We start from the raw sequence: 17,590 nt of genomic DNA, 5'->3' as shown, positions 1-17,590 counted from the left end.
TGGTACATTTAAAGAGAAATGCATAAGGAGTGATGTCTGATGGCTTCTTCTCTGCCTCGGAGGAGGAGTGGGAGAGGACGATACCGTGCTGCATCCACAACAACACTTGTCATTTGTCAAGAGAGTTCACGGTCGAGCTTGAAAACAAATTTCCTTCTTGTAAGCTGGAAGGAAGTTTTGGGATTAGGGGGCACCACTGGGCACTGAAACAAAATCACGCTTTGGTTTTCTAACTTACAAATGTATCCTCAGTACTCCACAGCACAATCTTTCTCTCTCATACACACACACACACACACACACACACACCGAAATAGGAAGTCATATACATTTTGAAATATACTTAATGACCTCACATTGATGGATACGCCAAGGGATTTTCAGGCAACACAGCAAATTCCGTAATCCACGATTAAAATTGTATTAATTTGTAATAGACACGTGTCACATTGTATATCAAGTCAGAGTTGGTCTTATCCCCGATTCCCTGCTAGTACAGAATTCTCCTATGACAGCTGGAGGACAAATTCAAACTCTTTGACTCTTCTAATTCTCAAACAAAGTTGCAGTTTTGGAATCAATTTGATATGAGATACATAATAATTTAACTCTGTCTTTTTGATGGGGGTGAAGAGACTCTTTAACATGCACAGATGGGCTGCCGAACCCATTTGGCTGCTGAATTTAAATCAACAGATTGAAGGTACCGGAAAAGATGCCGCTAACTGATCTGCGGGAGGCGAACGGAAACACTGGTAACAAAATTATCTCCGAAGGCTAGAAGTTCCTTTAATCCTGCTGCAGAACGGCTGCAAATGACGGCAACAACCGAAGGTGTTATTTGTTTAGCAGCATTTGAGGCCGAAAGCCAGTACACAACACATGTCTGATCGTTTGGCGCCACTGAAGGTGGAAAAAAAAAAAAAAAAAAAAAGGCTTTAAATTCGGGCATTCTGAGCAAAAATTAAACTCGGTACAAAACTAAACAGCAGTCACAACAAAGGATGTGTGCAAAGCCTAATGAGATTATTTACTGCCCTGGAAGTTACATTTCCATTTCTCTCTCTCTCTTTTTTTTTTTCCTCTTTCAAGTAGAATTGGTCACACACTCAGTTGACATGATGACTATTGCCACATTTAGCTCTGTTTGACTTGGCTTCTGGATGTTGTCTTAGAAACTAATGAAGGGATGTCTGCACACAGGAACCATGGTAGTGCAAGTGGCAGCCACAGATGCAGATGACCCCACATATGGGAACAGTGCCAGAGTGGTGTACAGCATCATCCACGGACAGCCGTACTTCTCAGTAGAGCCCAAGACAGGTAGGTGGAGTGGGTCTGACAAATGTGGTGATGATTTCAAGCCATGATTTCGCATATTTGAAGCAATGAGCACATTTTCTTCCAACTTTGGAACCATTTTTATTATTCATTATGTAATTTCACACAAGAGATATTTGTGTCTGTGTCCTTGTCAATGCTGCAAGTTGCAGGCTGAATTGAAATTTTTCATTTTTTTCTCATTTATGAATATTTATTGACAATGCTTAGCTGCATCTATGCTGCAGAAACACGGGTATCGTAGTTGTTTGCTCTTATTTGGACGGCACCTAAATTACCTTCAATGCAACTAGACTGCTGACAGTTTGGTTGCAGATCAAGATGTGTTATGCCAGTAGCAGCTAATGCAACCTTAAGCATAAATTCTTGTTTTTAGCCCCAGCTGACATTGTCTTAAGTTCCAACTTGTGACCAGACCAGTCAGGGCTAAACTAAATACTGTAGCTTTAAGCTTTGTTCATACTGGAAAACACACCCGCCTTTACTGCCTTATTGCTGACCTTGAAATTTTGTATTTTGCATTTACCAAAATTAAAGCATTGACTTGAAAAGAATGCAACTGAAGAGAAAGTATTAATCAGATATCATTATATCAGTGTAGATAAGAGAAATCGTTTTTTTAAAAAAACTGTTAAAAGCCCTAAAATACAGCTCAAATAAGCTGCAAGATAAGATGTAAGGTAGCTCGTTGACTTTGGGGTATTTTATCTTGAGAAGTGCAGCAGCAGCCTTTGCAACATCTTCATAGCTGGCTCATTAGCCACTGCCCTGCCGAGGCTCAGCTACTTCATGCAAAGCTCTCTCACAAGAAAACAGAGAAATATGGGCCATCCCATAATATTAGCCTTCATCCTCTGCTTCGAGGGCAACGCATACACACACGGTGGGATTTTATGAATGTAGTTCTAATTCATGAACTGCTGAAAGCCTCTGCAATGCAGGGATTTATGTCGTTTATTTTCCACAGTCAGACAGACGCGGAAATAAGAGGGATGCTCGACAACGGAAGCTCCACAGTGACCCGTAAGGTTCACTGTAAACATTCAATAAGCCTAACCACCGGAGGAAAATGGAGCGTTTGAGAAAAAAAATGAATGTATATCACAAGGGAGGAAATGACTTCACACTGTGTTGGCATTATGGATGTGGCGTCTGAAGAGGGGAAAGATGTTGTGAGCATCAAAATTTTAGTACATTTAGCTGTGAAGCCTGTGCAGGATCACAGAATTCTGATGCTGTTTTTCACTTTCTAGAGACCTTCTGCTAATGAAGCATCCCGCTGAAGCTTTCATTAAGCAACATTTCCATGTTTCCGTGTTTCGGGGGTGAACATCTCCATGTTTTATAACCTGTAAATGAAAAAGATGCTGGTGGATAGTCGGTAAGCCCTGACGTTTCCACGGAGACCTCTGCAGGATTGTAAAGCTTTGATTTTAAGTAAAGGATTCCTCATGGGCTGCTTAAAAGCAAAAAAAAAAAAAAACTTTGTGGGCTAATTAATGCTGTGATGACCTTCCTTAAGATAAGTTTAGTTTGTAATTTCGGAATTTTCTAACATTCATTTATCTGTTGATCAAGCGTTTGACACTGGGTGCTTGTCTGTGGCCACAAAATTCTGTATCTATAAATCAATATATAATCAAATAATACGTATTTGAGTGATGCTTAAATGTATTTGTGTACTATATATGCACTATTGAATATTCTTTTCCACTTTTTATTTAAGCCCACAGTAGGTTCCCACACACTTTAATGACACGCTGTTGGATGTACAATATAGCAATTAATAAGTCTTAATACAAGCATTTACTGTAATTTCTACAAGGTTTTTTGCTACGAGCGCTTTAAGATCCACAGCATCAGATCATGTTTCCCAAAGTGTCAAACATTCATCTTTATTTCGTCCTTCGATGTCTCATACAGTGTTTGTTTCCGCTATTTGACACTATATGAACTATGGGAACTTCTTGTCATGAAGTGCTTTGTAATAGTTGTGGTAACATCACAATTTGGGTTAAGTTAAAAGAGAAAACACCTACATACATTATAATAAAAACTTTACACACTTTCTCAGTATATTAAATAATGGATCAATCATCATTAAAGTGCACAATATCAGTGGTCTTCATTAGGAAAAGTCCGCTCTCTTGCGTTACCATCCAATTACCATGACTTGTGAGGGCTTTTGCCTTTACGTTTATAATACATTACAATCCGTCTCATGCTGGAAGAAAAAGGTGCCTTTAGTGTCAATATGCGATGCCAAAAAACGTATGAAATTGGCCGTTTTGATTGCCATGGGAATTGCCCGGTTTGTACACAGGAGCCTTCAGCCCAAAGCATTCAGGGTCAGGTCACTTAGGTGTGAAGATTTGTATCCATCACAAAACCATAATTTTCAAATTTATTCTGCTGTGCACTGTAGAAACTGAGATTGTGAATAAATACTAAATAATATATATAATATGTGTATATTATATATTTTTTAAGTAAATTTCAATAATTTAGTTAAGAAATTTTACTTATACTTTTATCACTCAATATCTACTCAATTATATGTCAATGTGACATCTAATAATATAAATTCAATATTATTAGATGTCACATTGTTGCCATAATTTTGTAAGATAAAATGATCATCAGATTTCATTACAGTGTGTGAAATTAACTCCAAACATACGAGCAGAGTTATAAAAAAACTATCTTCGGCCACTAAGGTTCTGCAACAGATGGTACAGCCCTGATCTCAACGTCAACCTACCTGCTAAGTTCTTAGAAAAACTGTGTGGAAGTGTACTGTAAGTACACGCAAACGGAGGATGATCACATAGTTGAGGTAGATGTTTTTACTATAATCTATGCCTGTCATAAATACTGTATATATGTACGGTAGTGTTTCAAACATATGCACAGTGCTGCTTCTGAAGAAAAAGCTGTTCCAGACAAACGAGACGAGGGGTTGGGCGAGGGAACATTGAGGAGGTTGGCAACAGGAGCATGTACCATGTAGGCAAGAGACAAAGATTAAACAATTTTAGGTTTGTATTTACTTCTGAATTAATGGCCCTGACATGGTACTGTAACATCTTGTTCATGCATTTAGTTTTTAGTTTTGGAAATTTTAAAACAGAAACAATTACAACAGATATGAGGGAAGGAAAACCACTGCGAAGGAAGTTGATAAAAGCCCAGTGATGGAGCTATTGATTACTTGTCTCTTTAAATAAGTACAAACATAGGGAAAACATCAAAAATAACAGCACAAAACAAGGTTTCAGGTTGTAACTTATATATAAAAGTACTTATCGAATCTGTTTAAGATGTGAATTGTAAGATTGTAAGTTTTCCTGAAATAAAGTGTGGTTGTTTTTTTTCCGTCAGAACTTTTGTACTAAAATTGTTTTTTACAAGAGGATGCAGGCTAATTATTGCACCACAACCTTTTTAAATGTTTTTCATGCCCCTGAATAATACATTTAAAAATAACTTTGACGTCCGATCAGCATGTGTGATAAATAACTTGTTTTACTCTTTTCAAACTAAGGCGTTGCAAACTTTTGCACGCACCTGTACTTAGTCCTGCCTGGGGTCTTGTTTATTTGCAGGCTGAGGCCTGAGGAGCAAGGATGAAGAAGTGACTGCTGGGCTGCTGTCTTTGCTGCAGAGCCTCGTCTGGTCACCCTCAAATATCTACCAAGCTATCAGTACCTTGGTGGGGTAATTAATCTCTGCAGGGAGCTGAATCAGGTCGGCTGTGGATAAGTCAGGGATAAACTGACTCTGAAGTGGGGCAGCTGGGGTTAGGTCCCTGATGAGTTCGTGGCCATTGTATTCAAAGGGTATAGGCCAAACTTTTTGAAGCAAGGCACCACCGGCTCATTTAGCCGCTGTAAAGATTCTCTCGGGACCTTTGAAACCATGCCAAACAGCAGACAGCATGAAGCAGGAAGTGCCAACGCACACAGGTAGATGGTGAAATAGGGTGATTGGATGATTCTTCGTGGGACAGAGACTCTTTTCCGTCTCGACTTGAGTCACCGCAGTAGTGGAGTTTCTGTTAGACCGGGTCTTGCATGGTGGTCTCCTTAGTGATTCCTGACTGTCCTCATGTTGAAGTGTCCTTAAGCAAAAGCTCCTAATTGCGGTTGACGTGCATTAACAGGGAAAATAAACAGGGACATTTTTAGAAGTGAGTTTTTTTTTTTTTTGTTTGTTTTGGTTTTTTTTTTTTTTTTGTATTTGTAGTTTAAGTGTAAACCGTGACACTTAAAGATAAATTCTACATCTGTACTCCTTATGTAGGACACACACACACACACACACACACACACACACAAAGCGAAAAACATCCAGTTTTTCGGTTTTTGGGCTCCTGCCAGTGCCATGACTCTCTGCTGCCCATGGCCGCCTGACCACAAGTGATTGTACTTGGCTCTCTTTCCATCCACACAGAATGTGATTAGGTCTAATGGTTATGAGATGCATTGGAATCAAAAGTGAAGCATGGACGGGCGTCAGAGAGCTGCGACTTCACTTTGACAGGGAAAACCTTAAGAAAAACACTGTGTTACTAAATTAGTTACTGGAACTAGTGTTTGGATTATTATTATTATTATTTGATTTCCATCCCTTATGTTGCTCATTGAGACGCTGCTGTAATTGAGAGAGGTAATAGAAAGTGTAGACTTGCTTTAATTCATCTTCATCTTCACTTAGTTATTTTTCAAGAAGAACTACCATGGGGCAATAAAAAGCTTACGCTACTAAAAATGTTTTGCTCGTTTCCTGTTATGAACAAGATTGTGTGGTGTCATCAACTTTTAACACTGTAGCAGCTTTGAGAAACCTGCCACCGACTTGAAAATATTTATTAGGATGTTGGACTCTTACTGATTCATGCTACTTCTTCAGTTCAAAAGAACTAAAGACTGTAACCATGAAGAAAAGCAGCTAAATGTATCACTTAACGGGCAGCAGCCGTTTCTAAAACTGACCACTTGCCTCTGGCCGTTCAGTCTTTTTTAACAGAGTGTGCGAGGGGCACTTGAACCCATCAGTTTCACGTGACACTTCATAACACCAGCACCAATTAAAGCGACAGCGGACATTCACTTACAGTAAGTGACATTCAAACAGCACCATGAAGCCCACATTAGTCTCATATCATGTTTTTCTTAGAGCCGTTCAGCTCATAGTTCATACATAGCTCAGCCTGCAAGAGCTCATGCTTTCGCAGCCCCGACCCATGACGTGTTTTTCATTTAGCTAAGTGGATTCTTTAAATGCCATGATTGATATTTCAAATGATTCGCTGGGTTATGATTGCTTACCGTGAGGGGCCAGTGTTTGCCTAAAGCGGATCGTGATCAGCTCCCCAGAGTAAATTTCTGCTGCGTGCTTTACTGTATGCTGTGCTAAACAGTCAGCAGCCTTTCGTGTATTTTACTTGTGGAAAAGCCAGATTTAGGAAGAAATAACACAACATTTCCCTCTTTTCATCACTCAACACTATTCCTAAGTGTAGTTTACTTAGTGGTTTTGCTGCTACAGCATTAATGTTGGTTAACGATCTGCCTCACTCTTTTTTCTGCATGTTGCATTCTTGTTCTTGCTTTAATGCATGTTTGGGGAGCTGTGTGTGACATAAGTAAGAGCCTTGAGTAAATTGCTATGAACTATACACTATCCATTAGTGTTTGACTTGGGCACCATTTTCTGAGCATAATACCACATCATGTAAATAAGACTGAAAAGCAGCAGAAAACAAAGCCACAAAAACATTATATCAACATTTTTTGGGGGAGTAATAGCTTGCTGCAGGGCTAATTTATCAAAGTGAGACTAATTTATGTTGAACATGTGGCCACCGTCCAACCCCTCACTGTCTTGAGTGAGGGGGGTCTCGGGTTGCTCCACTACTGTGATAATATAGTGAAAATCAGTGGCATCTGTATATTCAAATGCAGCCTAACGGTAGCAGAGGTAGAATGGGGCAATGACGTCAAACTGATTTAGCAATGTCAGTCCCTCAGCAAATAAGCGTAGAGTACATGGCCACCATGAAGTTCTGCTCATACCAGACTTAGTAAGGCTGTAGCAGCAAAAACCCTGAGTGTATTGAAAGGAGTCAGGTCACATTTTATTGCCTAAATTGCAATTTCTCACAGTGACAGTTTTAATTTTTTTCAAAGTCTTCCTTTATCACTAAATTATGTTTTACAGATGCAGAAGTGTTGGGTCCAAATTCTGTACAAGCTGCGAAAAGAAGCACTATCTCTATGTTAACTGCTAGTTTTTCACATAATGTCAATACCGTGTATCTTACAGAATGCAGTCCCCGGGTAGCTTTTAGACAGCGGCCCAGGATTGAGCGTTGTGGGACGAGCGTTGTGCTTCTGTCTTTGCAAGTTACTAATTAGTCCCATTTGCAGGACCCGCCTGGACCATAGCAGAGGGTGACTTTGACAAAGTGCCTGGGCTGAAGTACACTCTGAGCTCCACGCTGCAATACTGCGTTAGCGATTAAGTGGCAGAGGGCTAATGGTCAGAGGGGAGGAGGATGTGTGTGACCTGGTGTTAGGTGGGGAGCATCCCGGCTCTCTTTCGCCTAACAAGTCTCTTTACTCTCATTCTTAATCCCAAATTGAATCTACAAGGTGCCCTTGGGAAAAGTACTTAATCCTGAATAGCTCCAATAGCTCCCAAGCAATGCATAATACCGGCAAAATGCACAAGTGGCCGGGCCTAAAGGCTGCTAAGTCAGGGCTGCATTTCCTAATATATGGAATGATTTTAGGTTAGTTTGAAGGTGAAGCTGAGATGGTAATGTTGTTAAAGACTGTGTTCTAATTGATGGCAGCTGCCTCCGGCTCCGCACACCTTGGCGATATGGCAAATCCTTTAGAGACAATTATCCGCGCACATTAACACTGCTAAGCATGCATACATGCTCACAAACCTAGACGGCTGGAATAACAAGAGAAAAATGTAGCTAGTCGGAAATTGCCAGGTGCTTGAATGAGGGGATTAATTACATTTTAGAAGGGGGTATTTTTAAGATGTGACACGGTCGTATCTCTAAAATGATACGACTATGACATCTAAATGTGACAGGAACTCAGGTGATAGAAGGCTGGATGGACTGGATCCAGATTCTAATGAAATTGAAAATGCTCAAATAAAGGAAAAAGCCTGATGTGTGAAGTTTGCAGTGATCAACCTTTGATTAACATAGTAACGTGGCATTTTTAAACCTTTCTATGCTTTTCTTTAGCTTCCTTTTTAAAGGTGTGTGCCACTGTGGCTCTGTATAGTGGCGACTGCACTAAATCGAAAACATCACAGCTTAAGGGGAGATATAAATCTAGCTGCCTTCTGCTGTCCAGGCAAGTAATATAGAGCGGGAGGTGCAATTTTTTTTAATTCTAATCACAAGCAACACACACACTTGATGTTTTGCACAAATGAGGACATTTCCTTTCAGCCTAACAAAGGTTTTCTGACATGTTTGCTTCAATATTGCCGTCCTGCCTTTTTGATTTTGGCTTCATTTGGTACTTTCACATTCGCGTATACCTGGTGCAGGTGTAGTGACCCGTGTTGGGAGCATCATCCTTAGATGTCACTCAGTAATAAACTATGTGTGCTGGACATTTTCTTCCCTGTTTGTATGTCCTGGTCCGTGTTATGGGATCTATTCCTTGTAAGTGGGCCACCTGAGGCTTCTGCAAATCACATGCTGCACCCTTCATGTTTAAGTGTTCATCACCTTCATCAGTACCTCTCATAGCTGCATGCAGAGCCCGGGGGTTCCTTCAAAGCCTGCACTTTTATTTCCTTTTCTCAAGACAAATGTCAAGTATCTGGGCTTTAGCAGGGAGCATGGCCCACCCGTCTGCCGCCAGTGGTGTGCAGACAGCTAGATAAATGAACGGCTACAATGCATCTGGCTTGCACTGGAGGCAAGAAGTCACGGCGCAATGGCGAGGCCGCGCTGTGCTCACGACAGAAGGATTTTAATCATCACCTCTCCCCAGGAATGACACCAGCGCCGCACGGGGTAACAGAGATAGAGTGCGAGGGGGCTGGCACCCAGCAGACAAACAACAGCCTCGCAACATCGCTGTGTGGATTAGCAGTGTCGCTCAATGAGAAGTATGTGTGCTTCTGGCCAGGCGGGAGGAGAAACGTCACTGTTCTTTTATTTATTTATTTATTTTCCGGAATCAGGATTCATGGCATCATTAACCACAGCCAATATCTCTCAGGGTCTACAACACAAAGCTGATATTAAATAAGTATATCAAGTGTGTGTGAAGCCTATCTGTGGTTTAGGGAGAGCAATCATTTGTCTCAGTGCTGCCGCAAAAAAGGTAACATCGTTTTATTTCAACCTTTAGGAGCCACCGGCTGCAGCTGATATAATAATCAGATCATTATCAAGCTTCTTCCTCAGATTTACTTCTCCCCAATGTTTTAAGATGCCTCTTTTAAGTGTGGATATGCATGCTTTGGCTCATGTTGGGTTTGTGTGGAACAGAGGCCGGGAAAAAAAAAAAGTTTAGTTCTGTTTGTGTCTAGCTAGTATTAAGGGAGCCTCGCTGGATTGAAGGCTTGAAGTAACCTTTCTGTTGAAACTCAGTAAACAGGGTTCGCAGGTGTCACTGTAGCAGCCTCCAGAGCAGTGGTGGTGCTCTTTAATTGGCTATGGGGTTACACTGTGGAAGAAGCAACAGACAAGCGATGAATGGATGGATGGAGGAAGGATCGAGGGATAAACAGAGCAGATGGGTGAATATCCACAGGACAAAGATGCCTTAATTCTCAGCATAAAAGCATTAGGCTTAACAAAAAAAAAAAAAGAAACATATGACATGTTTTGACTTTGTTGTTGAGGCTTAACTAAAAGAAAGAAAAGCAGGCGTGTTTTCCTTCAGTGCTGTATGACAACGTCCCACTGTTCATTATTTGATGCAGGACTGAAATGGCATGTTTTGTAGAGCAACAGCAAAGATTATTGCTTTATTGACCGCCGTCATCCCACTGTAAGCCCACTGGCAGGGACTTTGGAGAAAACAAGTGGACAGCTCGCTATAATTTAGCTAACTGAGCCATTTAGTTAGAACAGCCAATAACAGTTTTCAGCTGGAGGGGACATAATGACATTAATAAAGGATGGCAGAGAGAGAAAATTAAACACTTTATGGAATTGTTTATTTTCAAGCACAGACCATGACTGATGGTCAAAAGGCATCTTCATTTTTCTCTTTAAGTTGTTTGACCCAATTTGTCCGTCCTTCCTTTTTTTTGTTCCTCGATTGAGCTTGATTGTAAATTCCACGTGCATGTGAGAGAGAGAACATGTGCTTGTCTTCTGAGGCCCCGCACTTGAAATCAAAGGTTTTGAAAAGAAGTTGTGTTTTTTACTTAGAAAGGGAAAAGGTTAGTATGTGCTGTGTATTTGCTTTAACCATTAGCACCCAAATGATGCAGTGCTCATAAAAAAACAACAACAACATATTTTTCAGAGTCATAACTCAGTCAAAACAAACCACACTCGTACTGATGGAACTGGTGGAGCCTAATCATGTTATCCACAGTGACACAGCAGTTTCTCTCCATCTGTTGGACATAAACCCATTTAGCATTTATGTAAATAAGGAGCCTCTTCTGACTCACGATTCCAACAATTAACAAATCGTTTAAACTTTTTCTTCAGTATCAAAAGCTTTCATTGCTGTCTGTATAGGAAGGTTGAGGGACTATGGTTTTCAATTTTGCAGGCAGCTAGACATAGTTGCACGTGTGTGCATCGTGGCTAATTTGCGTATGGTGCATTTGTTTGGAGCGTTGGTTCTGTGGGTCCTCGAAAATTAACTCAGCAGGAGCTTTGAATCACTACAACAATAGTGGAAAGTGTACAAAAACACTTCATGAGCTGTCCTGTCCTACCATCATTCACTTACAATACCATTTATTTTCAGCATTAACCTCTTCCAGTGCTACAGTGGCTTCTGTTAAATGTTGTGCAAAAGCACAAGTTCACAAGGGACAAGTACAGTTTTCGGTAAGGAATGATTAAGGTAACGACAAAGAAAAACAGTAATGTTGTGGGTGTACAAGTAACTGAAAAAGGCCAAAATCCAGCACAAGCTAAACTTTTCCCAATATGTGAAGTCACTTGACCCATTGTACATTTGCAATGTTTATTGTTGCAGCATTAAATAAAAACTAACATGAACCCGCTTCTGCTCCTGTGAGTCAAGGAAATCTTGCAAGCATTCACGTGTGACAAACTTCACCGTCAAGCGAACGACGGATTTCACAGAATTCAGTGTTATATGTAAAAAGGAAACAAGTGTTTTTTTTTTTGTTTGTTTTTTCTTCTGTGCAAAAGTGGACATGTCAATTTTTTGTGCATTATGAGAAATTCCTCAGGTGCCGGCTCCAAGCCTGACCTGCTTCATCAGGCTGTAAACGCGATAAAGCCGCTAAAAATGATTCATTTCTCCAGGAACTCTATGCTATAGCTTTGTACTGTCTCTCAATGAGTAATCTTCCATGTTCTGTAGGAATCTTTAATAAGTGCCATTTAGGGAATGAAACACATTGTGTGGCAAGTCATTAACTTTGAAAGAAACAGTGATTGCTTTTGAAGGATTAGGACACTTTTATTTGCATTTAAATGCGTGACATTAATTTATTTTTTTTCTGATTTTATCATCTTTGTAGTCAAGAGATAAAGTTGAGATTGCAAAGTCATTAATAATAAGATTTTTTTACAAGCCTTTAATAATATTTTGTGTATGTGTCCCAGCACTTGGTACAGCACTATAATATGCAAAAGCTTGGATGTTAACAGACAACTACAGACAAATGTCAGTCATCGGTTGTCAGTGCTGTCACACTCTGATCTGTTTCTGATCCAGATCAATCACGACAGGCGGACAGATGGATACAATGCCTCCCCTGGCGGCTAAAATGTCCCTTCGCGTGTGCTCACTTTTCTGGCAACGTCTTAACATTAACCTCATCATATGTCAGACTGCTAAACTATTGGGAGTGACAGCCCACTTGATGGCACAGAAGAGTCACAAGTTATTGCTGTTGTGGAAACAAGCTACCAGCCACTATGGACATCCCCATTAACCCCCCAAGACATGTATTAATTGCTACTTGACAGATTGATGTGAACAGGTTTTTTTTTAGACCATTCATTTTTACATCAATAGAGCCAAATTACCACTCACCAGGTGGTGAGTGGTAATTTGGTAGGTAATTTTAGGGCATGACGTATGATTTTGTAGATGTCTTCTTTTTTCTTTTTTCTTTTTTCTGTTTGCTGACTTGGAAGCCAACTTGATTCTTTTGTATTAATAATCAACAGCAAATTATAGGCGGATATCAGGACGCAATCGTTGCTCTTGAAGGAAAAAGAGCTCGCTAAATACAGGTAAAAACAACAGTTTGAAAAAAAAAAGTACTCGATTCGGAACGGAACACTACATGTATTGGTTAAAGCAAATTACTAAAAGCAACAAACAGCTCAAATATGTTTCAAATAGTTCAGATAGAACTATTGTTGAAAGTGATGGATAAATTGTGCGCTTCTCACTGGATAGACCCACTGGAATCAAACGAGTGGCATCGCCCTCACTGCCCTGTGGCCTGTCACAGTAGCGAGGAAGCCACTCACTTGGTCATTTGTACTCCGTGTGTAAATAAGCCATTTACATGAGCCATCAAGTGTAGGTGATGTTTCGTCAAACGACAGCAAGTTTTAGTGTTTACCTACAAAGCTGGTGGACACGATGTTAGAATACAGAGATCCCAGAACCATGAACAAAGATGTTTTCCTCCACAGATATTTTGCTAGGTGAACTCCAAACTTTGTGGTCCACTGCATTATTGCTTCTTTTTTTTTTTTTTAAAGTAAATTATTGATTCATTTGTGGTGGTTGATCCCTGATGGGCTGCCAGTCAATTTTAATTTAGCTTTAGTTTTGTAAATTTTGCAATTTTTATTTACTGCACCTGGATAATGACTAATAACTGACTGGCTGTGCAATGTGTGGCACAGAGTAGCAGAATATGGAGAGAAAGGACCTGATGTGGAACAAGGGGTGTTGGTGTTGATGAGGACGTACTTGCACTCATCTGTCACGGCTGTGGTGCTACGCCTGCCATTAAAGATTAGAAATCATCAAAGCTTTTTTTTTCTCCCTCCTACTCACTTCAGGCGTCATCAGAACCGCTCTGCCCAACATGGACCGGGAGACGAGGGACCAGTACGTCCTGGTCATCCAGGCCAAAGACATGGTGGGCCAGATGGGGGGTCTCTCAGGCACGACCTCTGTCACCGTCACCCTCACCGACGTCAATGACAACCCACCTCGGTTCACTCTCAGTAAGACCCCCTTTTTGTCCCCATAGAGCCGATTACGCTTGTCATGTACATTAGATACCATGTTCTCAACAAGTACTCAGCAATCAGAACAAAACCACCGGGTCCTTGCTTCATTTGTAGTGTTTTTGTTCCAGCTCAATTGGCCCTTTAAAGATCCATTATAACTGAAAAACCACTTGAACTCGGAAAAGCAAATGAGGGCACACTTCTTACTGCAAGGAATGCTGTGGTACAGAAAACCTGAGCTGTCATTCCACCTTTGAAAGAAGACATTGAAAATTATTACATTTGCTATATTATCTGTAACTACACTATTTTTCCTATAACGTCTATAACACTACAAAATTTTAGACACTCATTAAATCCTGATAATTGAACTTCCTCTCACCAGTTTTCTGTGTTCCTAACCTCATTCCGTCTTTATCTCTGCTGCTTCCCCCACCATTTGTATTTTCAGCAGACATTTGGACTTTTATGACCAAATTAAAAGACAGCCTTCCTGCAAGGTGTGCACCTCCCTGCTTTGCTCTTCATCAGAGCTGGGGGCTGCTTCAGTGTTGGATACTAGGATCAATCGGGCTCCGTTTTTTTTGTTGTCAGCCTATTTCACGGGCTGCTAATGGGTTCCAGGCTGAGCTTTAGGATTCAAAGGCATGCAGTGCTTCTCATGATAATCCGAAGCGCCAGCAATCGGTTTACCGCTGATAGCCCAACCACTGGCTGGCTGGTGCACTCACCACTGGACTGCCATGAAGCCGAGTCAATTTGCCGGCCCCTAGGGGGAAAGAAAGGTTTAAGTTTGCACAACAAGTCATCAATGCTGTTTTAACCCAGTGCTGTCATGCTGTGAAGAAAGAGACGTTGGAGGAGTTCTGGGTTTTGCTCCTGCTGTGTCACTCGCAGGGTCATCGGTCAGAATCGATAGACCATCACGGAGCATCAGAGATGACAGAGCGGAGGGGCTGTGGTTAGTCCAAGGAAGAAACGAGTGGAAAGGAACCAAAGCTAGCTGGGTGCGAGGACAAACGGGGGGGGGGAGGGGGGGGGGGGGGGGGGGGGGGGGGGGGAAGGGTAGGTGTAGGGCCGAAACAGAGAGAGGAAAGCAATTTTTTGGTCTTTTAAAGAGCTGCTATTCCACGGCAAATTAAAAAGCCATTATAAAGATTACATGGCGGCAAACAATGTCAGGCAGATTAGCATTTAGACGGTGGCTGAGGGAGACACTGTGAGGAACACAGAAAGGTCTGGTAATGAGCTCTGCCATGGTGAGTGGGGAGATTATGATTATGAATATGATTCCCTTCTTTATCCTTATAAGAGTACTTTAAATCTGAAGGGTCAGACAGAAGCTCTGGGAACACAATGGAGAGTTTTGGAGTAATAGAATCTTTGAGTGGACATTTCATCCCATAAAAAGTACCAAAGGGATCTAAGCAGGATTTTCTTCTCATTTTTTTTTTTGTCACTATATGCAAGCAGCATTTAGGAAGTTTTATTTATATTTTAATATATTCTTCTAGATGTAAATGTTGAAAAAACCCTATAACAGTCTTTGCTTCTTGCTTGCAGTTTGCTTTGCTGTTTTCTTCTCCACTGCCTTAGCTACAGTGCGAAGCAGAAGCAAAGTGCTTTATTGTGTCACTACTGCTGCCTGTCTGAGTTATGCAACATGAATTTATTAAGGAGCAACAAAGTTGTATCAAAGCTGAAAGGGTTATAACAAAAGCTGAGCTGCTTGAAGGTGAGCCGCCAGTGAAATAAGCATATCCATTACTAGGGCAGCGTTCACTCTTGTCCGTCCTTTTCCAGAGAACTACCAGTACACTGTGTTGGAGTCGCTGCCGGTGCAATCTGTGGTGGCCAGAATCAAAGCCGCCGATGCCGATATAGGCTCCAACGCAGAGATGGACTACAGGATCATGGATGGAGATGGGCCTGGCATGTTCAATATAACAACGGATGAGGACACACAGGAGGGGGTCATCATCCTACTTAAGGTAGAGCAGCAGCAACAAGGTGTTTTTTTGATTTTTTATAATCTGACAGAGATACTCAAGTAAAAACCCTCGTTCCTGCAGACTGGACCGGACACAGAGCCTGTGGTGAATATTCTTCTCAAAAACCAGGGCCTTCACACTATTCCACCTATAATTGCTGCTGAACCTTCCTTCCTGAAAGTCAGGGAGACAGAGGGCAACATTTTCAAGCTGCTGGATACATGGCCAGCTGTTGTGGCTTTAAATATTACTTGGAATTTAGAATATGAGAAAAGTAATATAGCTACACTAACCCACAGATATGAATATATGTTTTCAATGACTTTTCATTGTAAAATATTAAAGAATAAGTCTTGCAATACTCAATATTCTTCGTACTGTCAATAAAGACTAAGAAAAGACCAAAACCAACAACTAATTGACTCTAATAAAAGTTTGCCTGTGAATGCAAACCTCTGTGCCCTAGAGCTTCACTGTTAAAAACCAAGCCATGGCTCTGTGTACAGTAACATGTACCTTTGCCATGAACATGGGCACTGTAGTTTCTTAGCAAAAGAAGAACCTCAGGCGCAATCCCACCTGCTGCCAAGGTGCATGGACGTGGGGTCATAAACTTAAAAGATCAAATTGCAACACTTGAAGATTGTCAAACAACTTTATTGCCTTCATCAGTGTCTGTTGATGACCCTGCTGGAAGCTGCAGGCTGAATTGCGATGGTCATATAACAAAGTTGTTCGACAGGTCACGGAGCAGTGTAACACAGACAGGATAGATAAGCTCAGATCCAACTAATGGATTCTTGGTGTGGGTCTTCTTACGGAAACTCCTCCCGATTAAGTCATCTGAAAGGGTTCAGGAAGAGCAGATCAAGCAACAGTGCAAGCTCGTCAGTATGAGAAACCAGATGGTTGTAGCTCACAAGCTTAAGAAACATAAGAAATGCCTGATTTCTCCATTTCATTTTTCAATTGCTGGGCAGACCCACCATTTTATACATCTCATCTGGCCTGGGAACACATCAGGATTCCCCAATGGCTGGAGGACCTGGCTGGGTTGAGACGTACTTCTGGACCACTGTTCTGAACCTTTTACCACTGCGCCCAAACCTCAGCAAATGGCTGTATGGATGTAGCTGTCGTCCACTGTAATATACACTGACAACAAAACTGTCACATTTAATTGGTGCAGTTTCTTTAGTGTAGCAACAAGAAAAATTGCTTGTATCATGTCACATGTGTTTCTAGATCCATGGCAATCTGTAAGCACCAGACAGCAGATGCTTGTTTACTGGATGACTTTGTGATAACTGCCTCTCCCAGATTCTCCACTTTACCTGTCTCACTGTGTCTTCTGTGCCTTTGGATTAAGTGATAATCACTAATGACAAATCAGCATTGACTTTCCGCAACACCTTTGATTGAACTAAAGCACTCTATGGTTCACTGGAAGGTTTACTGCCAAAACAGCTGTGGACACAGTTTCGCTGAAACCAGCGGACTCTAAACACATCACTGAATAGATTGATGGTGGGAACATTTATGCAATTAAAAAAAACAAAAAAACGTCTTTCACCATAGGAACCACACTGTTATAAATAAGTCCACTGACATCCACACGCATTAAAGTAAACTGTGTCAAAAGAATCCAACACAATTACACAGGAAATTTGTTGCACATTCTTGCCTCACTTTTGGATGCACCAGAGCTTCAAACTTCACGGTTCAGGGTTTCAGAGGACTTGAAATGGTCTCCTCAGGCCTCATGGATGTGACAGTTCATTGCTGTGGCTCTTTCATGGGAGAGAGAACCATTGTTGGGCAACAGCAATTCTTGTCAGACAGGCCA

At 41.1% G+C, this 17,590-nt stretch overlaps 1 protein-coding gene across 1 annotated transcript in view; it reads left to right on the top strand.

Annotated features, from left to right (window-relative positions):
* Positions 1–17,590, top strand: part of LOC137104934 (cadherin-7-like) — a 91,734-nt gene that overhangs the window by 45,916 nt on the left and 28,228 nt on the right. Inside the window, exons 4-6 of the mRNA XM_067486825.1 lie at positions 1,204–1,323; positions 13,580–13,747; positions 15,557–15,744. Coding sequence (XP_067342926.1) covers positions 1,204–1,323; positions 13,580–13,747; positions 15,557–15,744 — 476 coding nt within the window. The remainder of the gene's footprint in view (positions 1–1,203; positions 1,324–13,579; positions 13,748–15,556; positions 15,745–17,590) is intronic.

Source organism: Channa argus, chromosome 19, assembly GCF_033026475.1.
Source record: "Channa argus isolate prfri chromosome 19, Channa argus male v1.0, whole genome shotgun sequence".
Taxonomy (NCBI): Eukaryota; Metazoa; Chordata; class Actinopteri; order Anabantiformes; family Channidae; genus Channa; species Channa argus.
This window is presented reverse-complemented; position numbering and strand designations above follow the sequence as displayed.